This window comes from Hylobates moloch, unplaced genomic scaffold, assembly GCF_009828535.3.
Source record: "Hylobates moloch isolate HMO894 unplaced genomic scaffold, HMol_V3 SCAFFOLD_4, whole genome shotgun sequence".
Taxonomy (NCBI): domain Eukaryota; kingdom Metazoa; phylum Chordata; class Mammalia; order Primates; family Hylobatidae; genus Hylobates; species Hylobates moloch.
The window spans coordinates 90,198,806-90,225,085 of NW_026652279.1; the positions used below are offsets into that span (position 1 = coordinate 90,198,806).

The 26,280-nt window shown below is 44.0% G+C and overlaps 1 protein-coding gene across 1 annotated transcript in view; it reads right to left on the reverse strand.

Annotated features, from left to right (window-relative positions):
• The window catches only part of ALOX5AP (arachidonate 5-lipoxygenase activating protein), a 51,899-nt gene extending 49,575 nt beyond the window's left edge, over window positions 1-2,324 (reverse strand). Inside the window, exon 1 of the mRNA XM_032150535.2 lies at window positions 1,950-2,324. Within this exon, the coding sequence (XP_032006426.1) occupies window positions 1,950-2,065 (116 nt within the window). The 5' untranslated portion in view covers window positions 2,066-2,324. The remainder of the gene's footprint in view (window positions 1-1,949) is intronic.
• Between the last annotated feature and the right edge of the window lie 23,956 nt (window positions 2,325-26,280).

Genomic DNA, 26,280 nt, shown 5'->3' on the forward strand with positions numbered 1-26,280 from the left:
AAAAACCAGAAGCCCAAGGTGATGCTCATGTGTTATGAAAGGAAACTCTATGGAGGGCTTTTCAAAATGCCTAGGCATCTGAGCACTTCCTCATGGGAAAGACCTCCCCAACACGAATGTGGCCTCCACAGGGTTTCAAGAGGAGCCATGGAAAAGGCAGCTGGGGACATTTCCTGGGGAATGGGTGACTTCCGACCCCATAAGTGATGTCCCTGCCTCCCCATCCCACTGTGGGCCTCAGAGGTTCAAACTACCTGTTGTGTCTTCATGGTGTGGACATAGAGGCAGCCACGCTGAGGAGCAAGCAAGAAAGGGCATGCGGATAACCCTGACTCCCAGGGCCCCAGAAGGCACTCACCACCTTCACTCTGGCCACTGCAATGTGGCAGAACTATACTCCCAAAGCCATACTGTTTGTTAGAATAATAAGAAAACTATCATACATTAAGTGCAGTAATTGTGCCAGGCACAGGACCAAGTGCTTTGCACCCAGTGTCTCATCTAACATGGACAAAATCCAGTAAGACAGATATTATATTATTGCCCTTTTTACAGAGGAGGTGAAGCTTGGAGAGCCCCAGAAACTTGGCCGTAGTCACGTGACAAGTTAAAGCCCAGTTCTCAAAGCCAGCCTGCCAGGCTCCAAAGCCAGGGAAACCCAATTGTTTCTGAATGCCCAGGGGACTCAAGCAACTGGTCCAAGGTCACATATTGACCTGGAGAAGGAGCAAGGCAGTGAACCCCAGAGAGAGGACAAGCCTTCTATGTGTTGTGGTGCCCCAGGACCCATCAGGAAATGATCTGGCCACAGAGATGACCCCTCCCAAGCCAAGGGATAGATTCTCAGAACCTTGACACAGCTCAAAGTGGGGAGTACAGTGCGTAATATGATAAGTGCCAGGAACGGAGTTGCCCGCAAAGGAAAATGAACACTGTGGCAAGCCCTAAGTTTCTTAACAGGAACCAGAGGCTCTAAGCTAAGTAAAGACATTCAACAAGTGCCAAGGCTATGACGGTGTAAGCTTAGGAGAGACTGGTAGCCTTCTCAGAGACTACAGATGCCCCAGCAGAACGCCCACAAATGTTTCCCACGTCTAGGATCTTCTCCCCTTTGAAGCATCCAAGACAGCCATCAGCAGGCTGGAGACTATGCGCTGGGTCCTGGCGCACGAACCCCCACCCCCCACCCCCCACTTCCCACCTCCCACCTCCACCAAGCTCTCTTGCCAGCGGCCACCTCCCCTGGGCAGGAGCCAGAGGAATGCAGGTAGAACAGGAAAGAATGAATGATGCCCCCCAAAATGGAGTGTCTGCTCTGGGCAATGAAGGGATCCCTCTGGTTCTCACTCAAGTGGATGATGTCCCACATTGACCCATCAGGTCTCCCTCTTCTGGTCCTTCACCCTTGGACTTGGAAATCCTCTCAGTGAAGACAGAGATACAGCTTTTTCCTGCCCAAGTGCCTTTCTCAGGAAAGAGCAGAAAAGATCACTCAGCTTCCAATGGAACAGAGAGATGCTGTCAGCTTTTTGTGAATCTCTGACCACTCAGCTCAGGCCTTTTTTTTGAAGGTTAGCACATCCATCATATCCCCTAATGCCTATTTAGCATCTGTTCTCTAAAGAGCCAGGGCTAGGAGTTACCTCCAGGGGGACTCTTTCAGGGAGACCACAGTTATTTAATGCAAGGCAGAGAGTTTCTTCAGTGTTTGCTAGGAGTCTGACACCATAATTCAGATTTATGGAATAAAATTCTAGAAGAAATTTGGTTCGGAAACAGGTAGAGTTTGATGTAGATATTGGGGCTGCTCTAGCTGCCCAATACTGCTCCTGGGAGCCTCGGTTCTTAAAAACCACTGAACATGGCCCTGGGCCCAGGTCAAATTTGTAAGAGGCATGGTAGAAGATGCACACATGCGTGCGCGCACACACACACACACACACACACACCAGCACTGATGGCTTATGTTCCCAATGTGCCCCAAGGTGCCAAAGGATTTCCCAAATTCAGAAGTTTTCAGAGTCTTCTGTGTATGCCAGGGAGCACTGCGATTAAATGTGAGCATTTTTGTTTCTGTTGACTTCTGGAGTTCTACAATGCCTGGTTCACAGTGAAGTCAGTTCTACAGAGTTCTTGCAGAATTGTCCAGATGTGACAGGGTCCTCCTCTTCAGAGAGTTCTGGAACGGGAGATGAGAGGAGGTGCAAGGGGGCAAAGGTGGGGTGCAGGAATCAGGCCATGCAGAGCTGCCCCTCCCTGGAGCCCGGGCTCTTTCAACCCCATCTTTGCCAGAGCTGTGACCCCTTCACCTCCAAATGCCCAGACAATAGGAAGCAATTTCTGTCCCTTTTCCCGGTACCTCTTGCTTCACCAGCCCTCCCCAGACCAAACACACCCCAGACAAGGATGGGGGCAGGTACAGTTTCCAACTGTGACATCGGGGCAGTGCAATGTCAAAGGGCCAGAAGTTACAACATTATCTCACTTGCTCATTTCCTTGTACCATGCAGGGAGGAAGTCCCATAGACTCAAGTCTGTCGAAGGACACTGTGGACACTTCCTCTTTCCTGACCTTTGTGTCACTCCACTTGATCTACCTCCTACCCATGACCCCCTCTTCAAAGTCCCCTGGGCCTTGTGTCCTGGCCCCTTCCCCTCCTTGGGAAATTAATCCTTCCCTCCTCCACCACCAGTTCGCCCAGCCCCCAGCCCCTTCTTGTATCTTGGAAAATCCAGCATCTCAGGCTTTGCTCGAACTCACACAGAGCCTCTTTTGCCCAGCCTTTGCTAAGTCAGGTTTGGAGAAAATGGAAGGCAAAAAGGAAGATTAGTGAGCTCATGCACACCATCATGGCCAGAGAGAAGTTGGCCTTAGGCACATCAGAGCCAGGACCCAAATACCCTCGGACGCTCCATGCCTACAGTCCTGTGTCTGTGTGGGTTAGCTTCTTTCTCTCCAGCTAGAGCTGGGCTCTAGTGCAAGCCTGATGGGGATAGTGGGTGTTTTATTCCAGTTCAGACTCCCCAGCAATGAGAACTGCAACCGACATCCTCTGTTGTTATCTAGGGAAGCAGCCAGTCAAGTGAGACTTGAAGGAAACATATTCCTTCTGTCTGGGCGTGCTGGTTTGTGCCTGTAGTCCCAGCACTTAGGGAGGCCAAGACACATGGATCACCTGAGGGCAGGAATTCGAGACCAGCCTGGGCAACATGGTGAAACCCAGTCCCTACTAAAAGAAAAAAAAAATAATAATACACACACACACACACACACAGACACACACACACACACACACACAAATTAGCCAGGCATGGTGGGACACACCTGTAATCCCAGCTACTTAAGAGGCTGAGGCAGGAGAACCGCTTGAAGCTGGGAGATGTCGGTGGCAGTGAGCCGAGATTGTATCACTGCATTCCAGCCTGGGTGATGAAGTAAGACTGTCTCAAAAACAAACAAACAAACAAACAACAAAGACATGTTATTTCTGTTAACATCACTTTGTTCCTGGACCTTACAAAATGGCAATCCTGGCACCTTGGTCCTGGCTCACCTTACAAACTCCAGGACTAGTCTGTCTTCGAAACTGTTATCACTTGAATTTTGTTCCTGAAAGATCTGTCTATGTTCTAACTCCTGAAACCTCAGAATGTGACCTTATTTGCAAACAGGGTCACTGCAGATGTAATTGGTTAAGTTAAGATGAGATGATAATGGAGTAGCGTGGGCCTGTGATCCAATATGACTGATGTTCTTATGAGAAGGAACACAGAGTGAGGCACACGGGGAAAATGCCATGTGACAACGGAGGCAGAGATGGGAGTGATCCGCCTGCAGGCCAAGGAACACCAGGGATTGCTGGCAACACCGGAAGCTAAGAGAAAACCATGGAGCAGCTTCTCCCCTGCAGCCTTCAGCAGGAGCTGACATCCTGATTCCAGATTTCTAGCATCCAGAACTATGAGACAATACATGTCTGTTGTGTAAAGCCTCCCAGCTTGTGAGACTAGTTACGGCAACTCTAGAAAACTAATGCAGCAGCCAATATTGTGGTACCAGCTCAGATTGATTCTTTATGATCCCCAAATCTGCCCTGGATAGAAGATGCTTGTGTTTCAATTCATCCCACCAAAATGGAAAATCGTTTTGGTTGAGGCTGCTCTGCTGTTGCTTGGCTACTATGTCTAAACTCACTATCTTCTAGGAACACGGATGACGTGCTACTCAAGAAGGAACAAATGACTCAACAGCAGGCAGTGTAAGTGGATTTACAAGTACTGCAGGCAAGAAATGATACAATATCCTTACTGGAAACTTGAGCAAAGGCCTGCTGTGAGACATGGTAAAACTTTTATATCAGTCAACCTGCTGCAGTCCTTTGCTCTGTCGTGAAGCAGATAACAGAGAAGGCTCTGAGCTCTATGCTGTGCTCATGGACATCTCTGGGGCTCAAACATCTGCCATAATGCTTCTTCCTGCTTTGAGTGTCTAAGACATTCATTAATTTAAGATATCAAGGACATAGGTACTGTTCAGAGATTCAAATTTTGCACATTTAATCAGTGGTCTGAATAAGAGATTGTTGCTGATATTGCAAATGGGTTGCCCAGTAAAACACAGGGCCCCCAATTCAAATTTTAATTTCAGAAAAACAACGAATAATTTTTTAGTATCAGCATGCCCCAAATACGGTGTTGTTTTTTAGACAGAATCTCGCTCTGCCACCCAGGCTGGAGTGCAATGGTGTGATCTCTGCTCACTGCAACCCCCACCTCCAGGGCTCAAGCGATTCTCCTGCCTCAGCCTCGCAAGTAGCTAGGATTACAGGCATTTGCCACCAAGCCCAGATAATTTTTGTATTTTTAGTAGAGACAGGGTTTCACCATGTTGGCCAGGCTGGTTTCGAACTCCTGACCTCAAATGATCCACCTGCCTCAGCCTCCCAAAGTGCTGGGATTACAGGCATGAGCCACCCCGCCTGGCCGGTGTGTAATTTTTAGTTGTTAAACCTGGCAACCCTACCTGCAGGGCTGCACTTAGGCCCTAATGCTGCACGTTTAGAGATGTCACAGGATGTGATGGCCGTAACGAAATCCTTAATGGCACTATCTGATTGAAAGAAATATTACATTTGCAATGGCCCAAGAAAAGGCTTTCCACTGTGAGGCTGCATCACCACATGCCATATAATCATACAAAGCATAGAGTTTTGATGTGCTAATGTGTGGTATAAGAGCAGAAGGAGGAGGACACACACCCCAACTGCACACACACAAGAAATTTGTAACCGTCAGAAATGGTAGAACTACAGAAAGTACATGAAATCAGTTACGTAAACATTGACACCTCAGTCAGGTTTCTATTCTCTTTGGCAGTAGCACAATACAGAAAAATCACAAGTTTTTCAACACAGAAAGCAAATAATATATGGCCTCTCTTAAAATCGTATCAACTCCATCTATAATAGTGAGTCTCTCTTAAAGAAGGTCCACAGGAGTAGGGGTAGCATTGTGGATGGGGGGGTTGTGTAGTTTTCCCTGATAAAACTCACATCCTCCTGCATGGCCCTTGCCAGATTGAGAAGCACTGATTTAAAGCGCACTGAAGAAGTAAAAGACAATAAAAATATATTCTGGATGTTTCCTTCTGTCTTCCCTCTTCTATTTTAAGAATACATCTTGGAGAGACGTTAGGGTATGGAATAGAATCAATTTACTTCTCCAACTTGTAGCATCCACACTGTTTAGGTGGGGTTGGCTCACCTGCAGCTCCAAGAGTGGGTTATAATTTGCCCATGCTAATAGGTAAACCTTCCCTTGGCACATTAATGGGTTCATTAATGCAATCAGTGCACAGTGTTCTTCTGGAATGTGCCACCTTAAAAATATTCATCTCCCCAGTCTCCATTGCCACCACGAGTGACCATGTGGTCTGTTCTGGTCAATGAAAGATAAATGGAATTCTGGTTGTTGCCTCTGGGAAAGGGTTTCATGGTTTTTGTTTTTTAAATTTTCTCCTGTTAAAAGGGGGTAGACTCATCAGGGCCATTAGCCTGTTCCTTTCTTTCTGCCAGGAGCTAAAATAGGATACCAAAGGTGGAGGCGCCATCTTGCCACCTGGAAAGCAAAATCCATGAGCCAAAGGAGATGGAACAGAAGGATGAAAAGAGCCAGGGTCTTGATCACTCCTTTGAACAACTTCACCAGCCCTGGTCCATCTACCCCTGGAAAAAATAATTATTATTATAACCCTATCTGAATCAAAAAAGAAGAAAATTGGCATAAAGGTAGATAAATAGAGCAATAGAACAAAATACAGAGCCTTGAAATAGATCTCTACTGGCCATAAAATTAAAACTTGATCTACTCGGCTGGGCGTGGTGGCTCACGCCTGTAATCCCAGCACTTTGGTAGGCTGAGGTGGGTGAATCGCTTGAGCTCAGGAGCTCCAGACCAGCCTGAGCAACATGGCCAACAAAAATATTAAAAAGTAGCCAAGGGTAGTGGTGCATGCTTGTGGTCCCAGCTACTTGGGAGGCTGAGGCAGGAGGATCCCTTGAGCCCCGGAGGCAGAGGTTGCAGTGAGCCGTGATGGCACCACTACACTCCAGCCTGGGCAACAAGTGAGACCCAGTGTCAAAAACAAAAAACAAAACAAAACAAAAAAAAACAAGTTGATCTACTGAACTTGATTTGAAAGTTAAAGTTTCCACTCATCAAAAGATATTAAGAACATGAAAAGGCAAACCACCAACTAGGAGAAAATTATTCACAATACATTTATCTGACAAAGGGCTTGTATTCTGAAGATATGTACTCCTATAAATGAAAAGCAAAAGATAAACTAAGAAAAAGACAAACAACCCAATGTTTTTGAAGAATGAGCAAAAAGATCGAATGGACATGTCACAGAGGACAGTATAGAAGTGGCCGATAAGCATTTGAAAAGGGGCTTGACATAATTAGTCATCAGAGAAATACAATTATTACAACCAGAGAGGTTTCACATCCACTGGAATGACTGAAATGTTTAAACTGGCAACAGGAAATGCCAGTGAGCATGTGGAGTAGCTGGAAAACACATACATTGCTATTGGGAGAGTGAAATAGTACAGCCACATTGAAAAACTGTTGTGCAGTTGCTTATAATATTAGATGGGTGCCTATTTATTACCCAACAATTCTACTTGTAGTTATTTACCCCAGAAAAAGAAAAACATATGAAATGAAAGACTTGTACAAGAATGTTTTTTAACAGCTTTATGCATAATAGGCAAAAATTGCCAACAGTCCAAATGTTCATCAACAAATAAATGGATAAACAAATTGTAGTATATTTATTCAATAGAACACTAGGAAATATAAAGGAAAACACTACTGATACATTCAATAACATGGATGAATCTCATAAACATTACATTGAGCCAAAGGAAGCGTCATACAAAAGATTGCATTCTGTATTATTCCATTTATATGATGCTCTATTATAGAAACATGTAAAACTAAGCTATGGTGAGAGAAATCAGAATGAAGCTTGCCTTGCGGGGAGGAGTTGGGATTGACAAGAAAGGGACAGGACACAATTTCCTACGGTGATAATATTTTTTTAATGGAATGGTTTTATATAGCTATGTTATTCTACATTTGTCAAAACTCATTGAACTATGCACTTAACGTTTGTGCAATTTGCATGATGTAAACAATATCTCTTTAAAAACTACCCTATTTGGCTAAGCTTCTGCAGTCAGGTTTCTGTTAATGCAGCCAAATGCAATCCCTAACTGATTCAGGGAGGAAGCACTAGAGTTAAAGACAAAGATAATAAAGGTGAAGGGGACCAGGCGAGGTGGCTCATGTGTGTAATCCCAGCACTTTGGGAGCCTATGGTGGGCAGATCACTTGAGCTCGGAAGTTCGAGACAAGCCTGGGCAACGTGGTGAAACCCCGTCTCTACCAAAAACACAAAAAATTAGCCAGGCTTGGTGATGTGCTCCTATGATCTCAGCTACTTGGGAGGCTGAGGTGGGAGGATTGCTCGAGCACAGAAAGCAGAGGTTGCAGTGAGCCGTGATTGCCCCACTGCTCTCCAGCCTGGGTGACAGAGTGAGACCCTGTCTTGAAAAAAAAAAAAAAACAAAATAGATAAAGGTGAAATGAAGAATCGTCAGAAGGTCCGTAGTGTGGAATAAAATGTGACTGCTCCCTCTTAAATCTTCAGAAGCATGATAAAATGAATTGTATTAATCACATGATTTTATTAGATTTTCTGGTGCAAGTGGGTGGGAAAACTATGGGGAAAAAACTGAGCTCTAGGACAAGCCCCATTTGGTAGAGATGGGATTGTATGTGCCTATTCCAAGGGAGCCTCAAGGGCCCGGGGAGGCAAGCTATCAGGCATTTTCAGGCAGCATGGGAAGGGGATCCCTATCCCTGCCCTATTTTCTAGTAGTGACGTCCTGCAGTGATTTTGAGTGGATTTAGCTCAGAGCAGTTTTTGCAGCCACAAAGGACCCTCTTGTGGAAGATCTTTTCTCTTGACCATAGGATCTGAGATACCAAAATAGATGCCCCATATCAACTAAAACTGATCCTAAGGTTAAGGAAATAAAGTTACCTATGGGTCAAAGGTTCAGGGCCTGGCAGGCATGGCACATTTCTAAATTCCTACAGCTGAACTCTCTAACAAAAAGAGCTATAAACTTTGATTTACAACCTGGACCACTACAACTCTGATTGGACAGAGGCCAGGCCTTACAAACATTCTTTTTGGATAAGCAGTTGCAGACCTTAAGCCAGTTTCAGCCAGTTTATAGAGGGTGCACACAAACCGTCTTTGTGTCCTCTAGTTCACCTTTTAACATAAAGAGCCAAATTCCACCAATTTTAGTGTCGAAACCCAGTCCCAAAATTAATATTAAAAGTATGTTACATATATGTTTATCTATTATGCAGGCATCAGCTCACCTCATAAATATGTACAGATTTTCCCCAAAAATCTGCTGAATACGTATGGTACCGGCCCTGTGAGGCATAAAACCCAACCTGTCCTTCCCCCTTCAAAGAGAGAGCACTTTCAGTCCACACTGGAGACTCTCTTCTCTGTTTGCAAACTGGTATTACCAGTAAATTCCTCCTTTGTACTATTTAATAACCATCCTGGTGATCTTTTGGATGAACCCATTATTCTACCCATCAAATCCTCTTGTCATCTGGCTCCCAAACCTTTTACACCCCAAGCCCAGCCAGAATTGAGGCTCCAAGAACAAAATCCTGCAGTGGTCCACCTGAACTACACCAGCCAACAGAGACTCTCAGGGGGCCATCACATTATTAGCAATGCAACCTAGTGTGTTGATACCAAAACATTCTCCAGCTTTTCTGTAGATCCCAAGGGGGAAAGGAAACAAACATTCTATTACAAATACCTACTGCAGTTTGCAGTTTGTAAAGCAGACACCAGGTGAATGCTTTTGATAATGGTGGTGCCGGCTGGTGGTGCTGATGGTGCTAATGGTGACGGTTGTATTCCACAAAATAGTGCTGCTTCTTTTTAACTCGTTTTTGGTGGAGCAATCTCCTAGAAAGGCGTGGGTATAGAAAGTGAGAGAAATTGTGCTCTTGATACTCCTGCTTAGCAGTGACGGTGGCCATGCTATTTCTGGGAGGAAAATACATGACGAAGGGGTAATTTCTATCCTGGGCTCTCAAGGTCTCCCACAACAGAGAAACTTCCATTCTCCAACAGAAATGTACCAAGAAATGTAACAGAGACTCTGGGTTCTGTTCCCTGCTCTCTCTCACACTCTATCCCGTTGGAAGAAGACTTGACTCACTGGGTCGATAAGCCCGGGAGAAGATCTGAGCATGTGCAGCTCAGCCCCTTCCCAGCCCTCTCCTCCAGCTGACTCATTCCAGGATATGCAATTCACCTGTCTTTTCCTTCAGGCCATAAGCTGCAAACTAAATGCAAAGCTTCAAAACCCCAAAATTCCAGGAAACCACATTAGTTCAGAGTGTCAGGTGCCTTTTTTTTCTTTTTTTTTTTCTAAACTCCAATTCCCCTCAAACACACCAAGGTGGCCTTGGCCATCCTGGGCAGCTTCATCGGCATTCTTGTTTGAAATGCCGTGACCCCTTTGCTCACACAGGGCGCTAAGATGTCACTTGGCCTTCACTTGACACAAATGCTTTGTTATGTATTAAATCCATCTTGGCTTTTTTTGTGAGTCCAAAGCCACTTTTTAAAAAATAACAGCTGGCATCAAAATAATTTATAAACACATTTATGGATAAGGTGGCAAGATAGTCCTCCTAGAGGAGGGGCTCATTGGCATAGCAGAGAATATGCTTATCTCAGTTTACATTATCATAAAAATGAAAACACACAACTTCAAAATTCTGGCAGCAAATTCTCACCACTCTGCAAGTGCAGTCATGTCTCTTTTCCAGCCCCAGCTGTGGCCAGACTCCATATGAGAAACTGTCCCCCTTTCTCGAGTTTCCTTCCATACTCTTTTGCTTTGCCCCAAATCAGACTCCATTTGGAGTGGATCTCACTGCCTCTATCAGACTGCAGCAAAGCATGTTATGAATCCCAGAGAGTTTTTGCTCAGGCCTATCCTAGGATCTATAATAGCAATGCCTCTGTTCGGGTTATTTTCTAACACTACCTGGCCAAGTATTACCTTCAGGATTTATGTTACTATCATGTAAGACAATTCCATGAGAAGCTTCCTTCCACTTGGGATATATGAACTGGGTGTTAGCTTCTGGTTTGCATTGACTTTTGTGAGTGTCCACAGCTGGATACAAGGGAGAAAGTAGGCTTTCTATCAAACTTGGGTCTGACTTCATCTCTTCCAGTGGATTGGCATTGGAACAGACTCTCCCCCATCAGGCTCCCTGAAGCTCCCTCCTCCACAGGTCACCAACTGTCAGCTGGGGAAGGAGTTTCAGGAGATGGATGCCACTCTTTAGTCTCTGAAAGGCCACATGCTAAAAATATTGATGACAGAGACTGTCACTCGAGGAACACTTGGCCATGAGGGATATGGGCTGTGAAACAGAGCAGCCCTGCCCTCTAGGGAAAGGTTTCTCAACAAGCCCAGTCTGTGAATGAGCCGAGTGCCCTGCCATCCACTGGGATCTGGAAGCCGGGGGCTCTCTCCCTGGGGAGATAGACGTCTCCACTCTTTTCCTCCTACCCAGCCCTGCCCCCAAACAGGGGCTCACTTCTGTGTTTCCTCTTTGGATAAATGAGATCTTGGTTCTCTCATGTTCCTAAGCTCGAAACCAAAGAATCATCCTTCGCAGCTCCTTCACACTCACTGCCCATATTGACTGCCTCATTGATCTCACCCATTCCCACCAAGTTCAATTCCCTCATTACCTCTTGCCACACTACTGCAGTGGCCTCTTAAATTAACCCCACCTCAGTCACTGCTCTTGACAACCCATATTATGCCCATCACCAGTATTATCATCTTTGTGTCTTTCTAAAAACAGTGCCCCATTGCACATAAACAAAGTGCAACTCCCTGAAAATCAAGGCATTTCCCACACTGTTCCACCAGCCTGCTTTTCTGTATCTGCTATCTATTTCTGCAAAACAAATGACCCCAGAAGTCAGTGGCTTAAAGCAACAACAAAACATTTCTTTTCTCAGCTTCTGTGGGTCAGAAATGCAGGAAGGTCTTAGCTGGGCTGTTTTGGCTCAGGGTGTCTCATGGGTTTCAGTCCAGATGTTGGCTGGGGCTGCAGTCACTTGAAGGATTGACTTAGCCCCAGAGCAGCTGATCCAAAGGACAGTAAGGGCCAGGCATGGTTGGCGCATGCCTGTAATCCCAGCACTTTGGGAGGCCAAGGCAGGTGGATCACCTGAGGTCAGGAGTTCAAAACCAGCCTGGCCAATTGACTGCCTCGTTGATCTCACCCCATCTCCACTCAAAATACAAAATTAGCCGGGCGTGGTGGTGCATACCTGTAATCTCAGCTACTTGGGAGGCTGAGGCAGGAGAATCACTTGAACCTGGGAGGCAGAGGTTGCAGTGAGCAGAGATCGCGCCATTGCACTCCAGCTTGGGCAACAAGGGTGAAACTCGGCACCCGCCCCGCCCTCAGCCAAAAAAAAAGACAGTAAGGGAAGTGGCCACATCTTCTATGAACTGGTCTTAGAAGTCACACACCATCATTCCCACCATATGCAATTGGTCACACAGGCCAACCCTGATACAATGTTGGGGGACACTACGCAATAATGTGAATACCAGGAAGCAAGGGTCGGTGGGCACCACTGTGGAGGATGGCTGCCACAATTTCCCATCTTGGCCCTCACCCTCTCATCCTGTGCACCCAGAGTTGTAGCCACTTAAAGTGATCCTCCTCCCAATTCCAGCAGCCAGACGCCTAGCTGTCCCCCTGGAGTTTACTCCGAAGAAAGCCTCCCAGGCCCCATAAGCTTTAATGAGCTCCTCCTCTCCTGCCTCACTTAGAGCTTTTACTGCTATTATCGTACTTATCACACTCTGCCTAGGATAATAGTTGGGTGCAAATGTATCTGCCTCCAAAGACTGAAAACTCCTAAAGGACAGAATCCAAGACTGATTCATGTTTTTACCCCATCCTTAGCAAAGCACTTGGAGAAGGAGATGCTCATAAGAGTTCATTAAACTGAGTTAAATGTGCCTTCCTTCTTGTCAGGGCCACTGGTTGGACTGACTCTTGAAAGAGAAGAGAATGTTTCATTTAGCATTCATACTAAGTGCCAGCTGTTGGGTATGAACATAGTCCTTGCTTTTATAGTGTTTTCAACCTACTGAAACATTTATAAATTCTCACAAATGGCTGGCCAAATTACACTGCATTTAAAAATCTCTATTCTGTCAACTAGGATTTTAAAAAATATTTTACCTATGTGGAAATGGAGTGTAAGAGGAAAAAAATATTTGCTTAGATTTTATGATCCAGTCTTTTCACTTTATTTTCGGCTTTTTCCTGATGGTTCCCATTTATTCATTCGTACACTCAACATTGATTGAGCAATGTCACTGTGGGGAATCCAAGATAAACAAGATCAGATTCCTTCCTTTAAGAAACCTGCCTTCTTAGAGCCTAGTGGAGAAGATAAACAGGTACACATATCCCTGCAATGCAACAGCTAGCACGAGGAAGAGGACTAGCATAACAACAACAGATTCCAACCATGACTCCGAGGATGCTCCTCTCAGTGTGGCAGGGCAGGGGAAGAGGGCCCTTCTACTGCTGCAGAAGCCCCTGAGAGCAATAAGCAATAAGCACTACCAACTGCATCAGAGAAACAAAGCTGTGTCTTTTCTGTTCAGCAAGATCTGGGTACCACTGACTGATGCCCAAAACTAAACATCCTTGCCAACACCTCCCTCTTTCTAGGCAGAGAATTGAGAGCCAAGAAAGAAAGTGGTGCTTTGAAAGTTGTGCTTTGAAGTTTGCAAGGTGAGGGAGGGACTTTGGCAGTTGGAGTTCACTCAAAAGTCAATCAGTCTTCATCTGAGACTGCCTTAGTGCCCACCACCAGGTGGCCATTCTGGAGAGGACTGGCATATACCGGCGGCTCAATCCTAGTGACTCCATTAAATCTAGAACCTGCTGATCTTCCAAGAAGACAGGAAAAAAAAGAAACATGCTCAGATATTAATGCTTAGGGAATCAGTATTATTCCCGTAATAATCATATTTTTTTAACCAAGAATCAGAACCTGTGGGCGGTTCCATTGTTTGGCACATGGGTTGAATGTTTTCCAACCCATTGTTGCTGGCTTGTAATCCTGGGACATGTGACTGCTAAACTAAATCTCATAAATGCTCATTTACTTTTAATGCATGTATTTTCATGCATGTGCAATATATCATATGCATAAAAAGAATTTATATGATCTATGCACACTTTAAAACTTAATAAAAAGAACACCCATTTACCCACCACCCTGCTCAAGAAATATATGTCAGTTTATTATTAATAACACCTAAGATTTTTGAGTATTTTTTACGTGCCAGGCACTGTTATAAGCACTCTACATATATATTATCTGATCCATCTTCACAACAACCTTTTGATGAGGTTATTGTGAAGGTTATTATTCTTGTCATCATACAAACAGAAGGACAAGGCCTCAATTGATTAAGGAGCTTGCTCAAGAACACACAGATAATAAGTGAATGAGCTGGGATGGAAACCTAGACAACCTGACCCTAGAGGCTCAACTTGCAATCACTAAACCATGCAGAGGCCCTTCACTGCACAGATAGACACTGCGACAAGTTGACCTTACAATAAAATTTTGTAATTTGTAACCAATTTCTCCATGAACTCCTACTCTTCCACAGAGGATGAGTTTGTAACCACCCAAAGGGTTCGCCTTGCCTGCTGCCTAGACAGAACCGATTTATCAAGACAAGAGAATTGCAATGGAAAAGGAGTAATTCATGCAGAGCCGGCTGTGCAGAAGACCGGAGTTTTATTATTACTCAAATCACTCTCCTGAGCATTCAGGGACCAGAGTTTTTAAAGATAAGTTGTTATGTGCCTCCAAAGGCACATTTGGCGAGTAGGGGCCCGGGAAGTAGGGAATGCTGATTGGTCAGGTTAGAGATGGACTCACAGGGTGATGAAGTGAGTTTTTCTTCTGTTCCTGGGTAGGATGGCAGAGCTGGTTGAGCCAAATTACCAGTCTGGATGGTGTCAGCTGATCCATCCAGAGCAGGGTCTACAAAATATCTCAAGCACTGGTCTTAGGTTTTACAATAGTGATGTTATCCCCAGGAGCAATTTGGGGAGGTTCAGACTCTTGGAGCAAGAGGCTGCATAACCCCTAAACCTTAATTTCTAATCTTTTTTTTTTTTTATTATACTTTAGGGTTTTAGGGTACATGTGCACAATGTGCAGGTTTGTTACATATGTATCCATGTGCCATGTTGATTTCCTGCACCCATTAACTCGTCATTTAGCATTAGGTGTATCTCCTAATGCTGTCCCTCCCCCCTCCCCCCACCCCACAACAGTCCCCGGAGTGTGATGTTCCCCTTCCTGTGTCCATGAGTTCTCATTGTTCAATTCCCACCTATGAGTGAGAACATGCGGTGTTTGGTTTTTTGTCCTTGCGATAGTTTACTGAGAATGATGTTTTCCAGTTTCATCCATGTCCCTACAAAGGACACGAACTCATCATTTTTTATGGCTGCATAGTATTCCATGGTGTATATGTGCCACATTTTCTTAATCCAGTCTATCGTTGTTGGACATTTGGGTTGGTTCCAACTCTTTGCTATTGTGAATAGTGCTGCAATAAACATACGTGTGCATGTGTCTTTATAGCAGCATGATTTATAGTCCTTTGGGTATATACCCAGTAATGGGATGGCTGGGTCAAATGGTATTTCTAGTTCGAGATCCCTGAGGAATCGCCACACTGACTTCCACAATGGTTGAACTAGTTTACAGTCCCACCAACAGTGTAAAAGTGTTCCTATTTCTCCACATCCTCTCCAGCACCTATTGTTTCCTGATTTTTTAATGATGGTCATTCTAACTGGTGTGAGATGGTATCTCACTGTGGTTTTGATTTGCATTTCTCTGATGGCCAATGATGATGAGCATTTCTTCATGTGTTTTTTGGCTGCATAAATGTCTTCTTTTGAGAAGTGTCTGTTCATGTCCTCTGCCCACTTTTTAATGGGGTTGTTTGTTTTTTTCTTGTAAATTTGTTTGAGTTCATTGTAGATTCTGGATATTAGCCCTTTGTCAGATGAGTAGGCTGCAAAAATTTTCTCCCATTCTGTAGGTTGCCTGTTCACTCTGATGATAGTTTCTTTTGCTGTGCAGAAGCTCTTTAGTTTAATGAGATCCCATTTGTCAATTTTTGCTTTTGTTGCCATTGCTTTTGGTGTTTTAGACATGAAGTCCTTGCCCACGCCTATGTCCTGAATGGTATTGCCTAGGTTTTCTTGTAGGATTTTAATGGTTTTAGGTCTAACATATAAGTCTTTAATCCATCTTGAATTAATTTTTGTATAAGGTGTAAGGAAGGGATCCAGTTTCAGCTTTCTACATATGGCTAGCCAGTTTTCCCAGCACCATTTATTAAATAGGGAATCCTTTCCCCATTTCTTATTTTTGTCAGGTTTGTCAAAGATCAGATAGTTGTAGCTATGCGGCGTCATTTCTGAGGGCTCTGTTCTGTTCCATTGATCTATGTCTCTGTTGTGGTACCAGTACCATGCTGTTTTGGTTACTGTAGCCTTGTAGTATAGTTTAAAGTCAGGTAGCGTGATGCCTCCAGCTTTGTTCTTTTGGCTTAGGATTGACTTGGCGATGCGGGCTCTTTTTTGGTTCCATATGAACTTTAAAGTAGTTTTTTCCAATTCTGTGAAGAAAGTCATTGGTAGCTTGATGGGGATGGCATTGAATCTATAAATGACCTTGGGCAGTATGGCCATTTTCACGATATTGATTCTTCCAACCCATGAGCATGGAATGTTCTTCCATTTGTTTGTATCCTCTTTTATTTCATTGAGCAGTGGTTTGTAGTTCTCCTTGAAGAGGTCCTTCACATCCCTTGTAAGTTGGATTCCTAGGTATTTTATTCTCTTTGAAGCAATTGTGAATGGGAGTTCACTCATGATTTGGCTCTCTGTTTGTCTGTTATTGGTGTACAAGAATGCTTGTGATTTTTGTACATTGATTTTGTACCCTGAGACTTTGCTGAAGTTGCTAATCAGCTTAAGGAGATTTTGGGCTGAGACAATGGGGTTTTCTAGATATACAATCATGTCATCTGCAAACAGTGACAATTTGACTTCCTCTTTTCCTAGTTGAATACCCTTTATTTCCTTCTCCTGCCTGATTGCTCTGGCCAGAACTTCCAGGACTATGTTGAATAGGAGCGGTGAGAGAGGGCATCCCTGTCTTGTGCCAGTTTTCAGAGGGAATGCTTCCAGTTTTTGCCCATTCAGTATGATATTGGCTGTGGGTTTGTCGTATATAGCTCTTATTATCTTGAGATACGTCCCATCAATACCTAATTTATTGAGAGTTTTTAGCATGAAGAGATGTTGAATTTTGTCAAAGGCCTTTTCTGCATCTATTGAGATAATCATGTGGTTTTTGTCTTTGGTTCTGTTTATATGCTGGATTACATTTATTGATTTGCGTATGTTGAACCAGCCTTGCATCCCAGGGATGAAGCCCACTTGATCATGGTGGATAAGCTTTTTGATGTGCTGCTGGATTCGGTTTGCCAGTATTTTATTGAGGATTTTTGCATGGAGAGGAGCGAGCGACCAAAGGAACCATAACTGATTTAATGAGCCATTCGCAGTTTCACTGTACCTGCCGTGCGTACTTAGACATGCATGGCTTAATCTTTGAGACAAGCATATGCTACTGGCAGGATCAACCAGGTATTAATTTCTAATCTTGTAGTTAATTGGTTAGTCTACAAAGGCAGACTCGTCCCCAGGCAAGAAGGGGGTCTTTTCAGGAAATGGCTATTATCAATTTTGTTTCAGAGTTCTACCATGAACTGAATTCCTTCCCAAAGTTAGTTCAGCCCAAAAATGAACAAGGACAGCTTAAAGGTTAGAAGCAAGATGGAGTTGGTTAGGTCTGATCTCTTTCACTGTCATAATTTCCACAGTTATAATTTTTGCAAAGCCGGTTTCAAGTTTGCAAGCAGAACCAGGAGAGAAGTGCTGGAGAGGACTGAGTGAGAAACGTGGAGGGAGGAAGTTGTGGAGGCTGTGCACAGAGGAAACATTTATTTCAGGCTCTGTTTGCAGCTGACAGAGGTGAGAGATTTGGAGACGTGTGGACATATCGGTGACACATTCTTCCTTTCATTTCATGGTTGTTCCATTGTCATCCCATCCTGGACTTAAAATCTGGAGCGATTGTTCAGTGACTATGTCCTGTCTCTTATAAAAAGGTAAGTGTAATAGTTTGAAAACCTGGAAAAGTTATTCCAAAAAAGGGTCGGGTGCGGTGGCTCATGCCTGTAATCCCAGCACTTTGGGAGGCAGAGGCTGGTGGATCACCTGAGGTCGGGAGTTCAAGACCAGCTGATCAACATGGAGAAATCCCGTCTCTATTAAAAATACAAAATTAGCCAAGCATGGTGGTGCATGCCTGTAATCCCAGCTACTCGGGAGGCTGAGGCAGGAGAATCACTTGAACCTGGGAGGCAGAGGTTGTGGTGAGCCGAGGTCACGCCATTGCACTGCAGCCTGGACAACAAGAGCAGAACTCCGTCTCAAAATAAAGTTGTTCCGAAGCTTTGGACTGCCTTGTCCTTTCATCTCCTCAGTTCCCCCACAGCCATATCCCTTGGCAAAGGATGGTCCTTGCTTTCCTTCACATGACATGGGAACAAGAGGACTTCCATATTCACCCTGGTAAATGAAAATTACTGTTTGCCCATGTGGCCTGTTTGCTTCTGTGTATTGATCACAGAAGAATGCACTGCAAAACAATAATACTTCCATGCCCACTGGAGTACACCCAAGCTGGATTTAAACTATGTGTTCAAGCTAAAGTTTCTCCACATTTTTTCTTTGACATACTCCCTTTCAGTAATAGTTGATAAATATTTATCTCAGGGACTTGAGTTTCTCAATTCCTCTCCTTGCAGCAATCACTGCAAAGGGAAAAGTCAAATACTTCCATTCCTGAAATAGCCAACGGCATCCTAGGAATAGTGGCAAAGCCGCTCTCCAGGGTGGCAATGGCTTGTAAGAACAGAGATTCTGCAACTCGGGGCCTCTTCCCTGCCAAGGGTCCCTTGGGTGACCAGGGCAGGGAACAGTGAAGAGAACTCGCCATCAAGCCCCCTGGAAAATCTGACCCCCTCAAGTCTTCATGCCAATGATGTGGAGGAACAATTGGAATGTCTTGATAACTCATGGACAGGCAGGAAGCTGTTGCTCAGAGAAGTGACGTCCTAATTGCTACCAGGCGGTTGGAGCTGGATTGGGTCTCATTAATGGCCTGCTTCCTTCTGTGAGGAGGGGCTCCCTGGATGCACAGAAGCCCCTGCCTGCAGAGTGAATGGAAAATAAATCTTGGGACCCCAAAATCACTAAGCTAAAGGGAAAACTTAAACTGAGAACTGCCTTCCATTCCATTCCAAGTGACCCCTCTGCTCACTGAGATAAATGCATATCTGATTGCCTCCTTTGGAAAAGCTAATCAGAAACTCAGAAGAATGCAATCTTTTGTCTCTTACCTACCTGTGAACTGGGAGCCCCCTCTCCACTTGGAGTTGTCCGGCCTTTCTGGACCAAACCAATGTTTATCTTACATATATTGACTGATGTCTGTGTGAATGTGTAAAACCAAGCTGTGCCCCGATCACCTCGGGCACGTGTCGTCAGGACCTCCTGAGGCTGTGTCATGGGCACATCCTCAACTTCGGCAAAATGAAGTTCCTAAATTGACCTGCCTCAGATATTTGGGGTTCACAGCAGGGAGGAGAAGCCCAGCAGAAGAGGGAACCTCTCACCTGAGAGAGGGTGCTGGGAAACAAGAACTGCCGGACAGAACAGGCAGGGACTGTGCGGCTCCCACGGTACTGTCCAGAGGTCTGCAGAGAGCCGTGCGTGCCGGGCGTCCAGACACCTGGACCTGCTGTAGCAGGACTCACCGATGGGGAGGGGAGAGCTGCAGGCCAGGCTGCCGAGGTGCCACATATTTTCTGTAGGTCCCTGAGAAGAAGAAGAAGTTACGGCCTTTTTTTACTTTTAAACTTCCCTGGGATGTATTTTGCTAAATGAGGAGCCACTGACACTTTATGAAATGTCAAGGAAAATGTTTGTTCAGATTTCTAGGTGGGGCTGAAGCCAAGGGAAGAGGAGAAGATGGCAGCCCATGTCACAGGCACCTCTGGGCAGGGGTTACAGCAACATTTTCCCAATAAGTTAGCCCAGGGCCCTATCACAGGGCCAAGAGCCAACTAGCGGTTTGATCCTACAACTCCTAGGAAACCAGACCCGTGCTGTGGTTGCCAAAAGCCCGCAAATTAAAAGGACAGAAAGGCAGAAAGGCAGGGCAAAAGAAGATGTAATGATAAAAAATCTCCTAACCACACACATACAGACACATATGCGTCACAGCTATTTTTGCATCAAATTGCAAATTTGATCTCAAAAGAGCCAAAAATGATGTTAGAGCCAGCGCGATCATGGGAATCTTTAACTCTACGAATAACAGTTCAGGAAAAAATAACAGTTTCAATGGATAATATTTATTTTAATCTTAGTAGGGCGGTATGCCAGGATCTTGACCTCTTTTTGGCGAATGTCAGAAATCAGAGTATCGGTGGAAAGAAAACAAAAGAACTTTTTAAATGACCTAGCTTTCGAATGATAGACAAAAGTCAAGGAAGGAGACATGTTTGAGGCTGAGCCTTGATGCTTCCACAGCAGCCGCCCTGCACTTCCTGGCAGGGCTGAAAAGGAAGCATGCACTTTGGTTGATCCGTGAGTCTTTTTCCCTTTCTTTGTGCTCGCTCTCACTTTCACTCTCTGCTCTTTCTCCCAGTTCCTCTCCTCCCACTCCTGGACACTCCACTCCCTGAACTATAATCATGTTTCCTGCCACACCCACCCTTAGAATAACCTTCCACTTCCAGCACCAATCCCTCATCTCTCTACCTTTGGGAACTCTTAGAGTGTAACGTTCCTGCATTGACGGCTGGTTCCACACTCCAAAGCACTGAGCAGGTTTGGGCATTGACAGGTTTGCAGGGTACAGATATGAACAAGACTGGTCCTCCTGGCCTGAGGTAACTCCTAGTCTAGGAGAAGGAAGCTGACTGGAATCCTGACAGAGGGGGCTAAGGCATATTGGAAAGACACAGAGTTAAAACTATGAGTGAGCAGGCATGGTGGGCAGCCGATTTGCAGACAAGGAGGACTTCCTGGAGGAGGTAGTAACTGAGCTGAATCTATTAAGGCTGACATGAGAATGTTAGAAAGTTTGGAGAACAGACTTCCACATATTCAAAGAGGGCTATCTTCATGGTGCTAGGGGCAAAGAGGAAGGGTTGGTGGAGAATTTCAGCACCTTACCTGTACAGCTGCAGGAGCCTCCAGCTCTGCATGCAACTATGCTGTCACTCTGTCCCCAGCTCCGACAACCAACGTTGCATTCTCCAGGGTATTTGCCCAGAGATGCAACAGCTACCCCAGACACCGCACCCATAGCTCTGAGGGGGATTACTAATCTTAGAGCAGACAACTTAAAGACCTTCCTTTCCCTGACCTGGAATTTAAAAGCCAACCACACCCAGGGCCCCCAGGATGTTTGATGCTTGCCCCAGGCCCATCTGTGTGGGACTTCAGGCAGCTTGTCCTTCAGGACTGACTCACGAGTAAAGAGGAGGTAAGAATGTATTAGGGGAGAGAGAGTGCAGATGATCCTTTCAAGAATCTGCCCTCTTGGACATGCCATTTCCTCTCTGTGCCTCCATTTCCTCATCTGTAGAACGGGAAAGTGGACCCTGCCAGCTCAGATGGACTTGTTTTCTTTTTCCTTCCTGTTCTCCTTCAGGGTTTCCATCTTTTGCAATAAGACAGGACAGTGTCCCAATTCCTGGAAGCTCCTTTCCACTAGCCATCTTTTCTCCTCCTTGACATTGGCTCTTTCCATGCTTCCCTCCTTTCCCGTCCCTGCCTCCTGCTCTTGCTCTTTTTCATGTCCCCTTTTTTTATTCTTTTTCAGCACTTCACGTTTCCCTCCTCTGCCTGGGCTTTCTAGGGTGAAGCAGCCAGGCAGGGGCCGGTTTCTGAGGTTTCCCTGCTTCCTCTCAGCGGCTTCCAGTGGACACTGGCCCATGCAGAGACAGGAAGTGGGGCTTTCAAACTGCCTGCTCAGCACTGTGGGAGAGCCCTGTCATCTCCGCCGCTGCAGGAAAGAGCCATTAACTCCAGCCTGACTTGCAAAAGGAAATTTAGAATCGCTGAAAGCCTGGCAGACTTCTGTTTATTAAACTGCCCTTTTTTTGGTCCTGGTTTATCACGTTGCTTGTCTCAAGAGAGAAGCAAGTGCCATACCAGGCAGGATGGAGATCAGGTCTGACACTTAGTACACAATCAGTGGTTGATGAATGAGAGAATGAATGATTCTGTTGCAAAGGATGTTTCCCCCTTTTAGAACCATTGTCAGAGAAATGAGTTTTTAAAGATATGCTCCAAATGGAAAGAGTAAAACAATGCTATGCATGTAAAATACATTTCCCTTTGGATTTTGGTGCTGGAAGCATCCTCCCTGCCTTCATTCTCCTATAATACCTCCTAAAGAACCCAGACCAAACACACCTATTGAAACCACTTGTAAAAGTGTAGACTCTACCTAAGCTAACTAAGGTATGCATAGCCGGGCCAACCCCTTCCATTTTGACATTTTCTTCATTTGTTCTCTCTGAGTCTCCTCTCCAAGATCTCTTCTTCAAGCTCCCTGAGAACAAACTGCCAATCAGAACTCCCCTCCTCCCCACAGAAGACGCATCCCCTTATGCAAAGGGTGAATTTTTAAATGAATGCCCTAAATTGATCTATTCTTCTTCTCTGTGTTACTGATCTCTTCCTGCATGAAACTCCCTCAGCACTCGGGTTCTGTAGAGCTCACTCAACACTTAATAAATGCTGCCTTATATTACTTTAATCCTTTTAATGTGCCCATCCAATGCCCCAACCACAGTGCAAGTTAATGCAAGAACGTGGGCCATGTCTGCAACTCTGGTGCCTATCTACATGTCTAATTCATAGTCAGTGATTCCTTTATAAATTTTTTATTTTGGTTGATTACACAAGTAAAACATGCTTACGGTAGGATTACATGTTTATTGGCAGAGTAAATCAACAGAGAGAAAAACGCACAACCTCCAAAGCAATTAAAGGAATGCAAATTTTTAAAAATAAAAGACACACTTATACGTGTATTAAATGAAGAAAAATCAATAAAAATGATAAATTGCTATGTGGGAATGATTATAGGAGAGCAGATGTGCTTATACAGCAGAGGGTGGAGGGGTGCTGTCATCTGGTTTAGGATATTTGGAGCACCACCTGGAGACATATGACAGGAAGTTTAACGATCTTCATGGCATTTAATCTTGATGCAGTTGTTCACCCTGGCATCTGAGCATCCTGACCACTGCCCCTGACTGCCCCCACTAATGCTCTCCCAGCCCCTTTCCTTGCCTGTGCCTTCACCATGGATTTCCTTCTGCTAGTGTCTAAGCTCAGCTGCATCGCCATTCCTCATTCTGCTCTAAAGTATATTTCTCCCTGAGCTAGACTTGATAATCTGTTCTTGAAACGTCCTCTTCAGTGTCAGGTAAGTTCTGCTGTTGTGCAGGCCCATGTTCCTCCTATCAGGGACTTACAGCAAGCCCTCCAGGCAGAACCAGTCATGAGACATCACCAATTATCAGCAACCCATGTCCAAGCCACGTTGGCCATCCTTTCCTTGCCAGGAGTGTGTAAAGCAAAACTCAACAGCAGAGGCTCAGACATTGCCCATGGAGGGTCTCATGGGCCAAACCAGCAGCGGGCATGTGGACTGTATCCCCTTATCCTGCAGAGCAGGCTTGAGGAGGGAAGCCCCAGATATCAGGAAGGGAATGGGCTTGGGAGGCACGAAGACTTAGGCCCAAGTTTTTAAATTAAAACTCACTTTTACGTTTGCTTTTCTGATAACAAAATTATACATGTTTATTATAGTAAAATTAGAAAGTAGATGTAAGCAACAAATAAACGTAAGTCAATAAATGTGATTCATGACATAAACAGAATTACAAATGAAAAACGTAATAATTTTAATAGATGCAGAAAAAGCATTCAATAAAATCCAGCATCTTTTATGATAAAATCCCTCAACAAACTAGGCATCAAATGAATATATCTCAAAATAGTAAGAATCATCTATGATAAACTCACAGCCAACATCAAAATGAATGGGGAAAAGTCGAAAGCATTTCCCCCTAAAAATGAGAACAAGACAAGGATGCCCACTTTTCACCATTTCTATTCAACATAGTACTGGAAGCCCTAGTCAGAGCAATCAGGCAAGAGAAAGAAATAAAGGGCATCCAAACTGGAAAAGAGAAACTCGAACTACCTCTACCAATGATATGATCTCATACCTAGAAAATCCTGAGGAATCCTCAAAAATCTCCCAGATTTGATAAGTGAATTTAGGTGTTAGGTTACAAAATCAATGTACACAAATCACTAGCACTGCTATACACCAACGATGGCCAAGCTCAAAATCAAATCAAGAACTCAATCCCATTTACAATAGCTGCAAAAAATAAAAATAAAATACATAGGAATATACTTAACCAAGGAGGTGAAAGATCCCTACAAGGAGAATTACAAAACACTAATGAAAGAAATAATAGATGACACAAGCAAATGGGGAAACATACCATGCTCATGGATTAGAAGAATCAATATTGTAAAAATGACTATACTACCCAAAGCACTCCACAGATTCAATGCAACTCTTATGAAAATACCAACGTCATTTTTCACAGAATTAGAAAAACCAATCCTAAAATTTATACGAGACCAAAAAAGAGTCCAAATAGCCAAAGCAATCCTAAGCAAAAAAAGAGCAAATCTGGAGGCATCACATTACCCAACTTCAAATTATACTATGAGGCTATTGTAATCAAAACAGCATGGAACAGGTATAAAAGTAGAATAGAACAGAGAACCCAGAAATAAAACCAAATACCTACAACCAACTGATCTTCAGCCAAGCAAACAAAAACATACACTAGGGAAAGGAAACCCTATTCAATAAATAGTGCTGGGAAAATTGGATAGCCACATGTAGTGTAAAAGAATGAAACTGGGTTCCTATCTCTCACCATATACAAAAATTAATTCAAGATGGACTAAAGACATAAATCTAAGACATGAAACCATAAAAATTCTAGAAGAAAACCTAGGAAAAACTCTTCTGGACATTGGCCTAGGCAAAGAATTTGTGACCAACACCCCAAAAACAAATGCAACAAAATAACAGAAATAAGTAAATGGGACCTAATTAATCTAAAAAGCTTCTGCATAGCAAAAGAAATAACCAACAGAGTAAAGAGACAACCTACAGAATGGGAGAAAGTATTTGCAAACTATACCTCTGACAAAGGACTAAGATTCAGAATCTACAAGGAACTCAAACAAATCAGCAAGAAAAAAAACAAATAATCCCATTAAAAAGTGGGCAAACAACTTGAAGAGATATTTCTTAAAAGAAGATATACAAATGGCCAACAAATATATTTTTTAAATGCTCAATATCACTAATTATCAGGGAAATACAAGTTAAAACCACAATGAGATACCACCTTACCCCAGCCAGAATGGCCATTATTAAAAAGTCAAAAAATAACCGTTGTTGGTGCCAATGCAGTGAAAAGGAAACACATACATTGTTGGTGGGAATGTAAATTAGTACAATCTCTATGGAAAACAATATGGAGATAATATGGAGATTTCTCAAAGAACTAAAAACAGATCTACCATTGGATCAAGCCATCCCACTACTGGGTATCTTCCCAAAGGAAAAGAAATAATTATATAAAAAAGACTCTTCCTCAGAACTTATGGAAGCATAGGGAAGAAAAGAAGGATAAAAGGGAGAAAAAATGACACTTGCACATGTATGTTTATTGGAGCACAATTCACAATTGCAAAGATATAGAACCAACCTAAGTGCCCATCAATGGATGAGTGGATAAAGAAAATGTGTCCTTGTGTGTGTGTGTGTGTGTGTGTGTGTGTGTGTGATGGAATACTACTCAGCCAAAACAAGAATGAAATCATGTTATTTGCAGCAACTCAGATGAAACTGGAGGCCATTGACCTAAGTGATGTAACTCAGGAAGGGAAAACCAACCATCACATGTTCTCACTTCTAAGTGGGAGGTAAGCTATAAGTGTGCAAAGGCAGGGTGGTATAATGGACATCAGGAGACTCAGAGGTGGGGACAGTGTGGGGGTGAGGAATGAAAAACTACTCATTGGGTACAATGTACACTATTTGGGTGATGGGTACACTAAAAGTCCAGACTTCATCACTATACAATTCATCTGTCTAACCAAAGCCACTTGTACCGCTAAAACTATTGAAATTTTTAAAATATAAAATAGGGCCAAGTGCAGTGGCTCACACTTGTAATTCCAGCACTTTGAGAGCCTGAGATAGGAGGATTGCTTGAAACCAGGAGTTTAAGGCCAGCC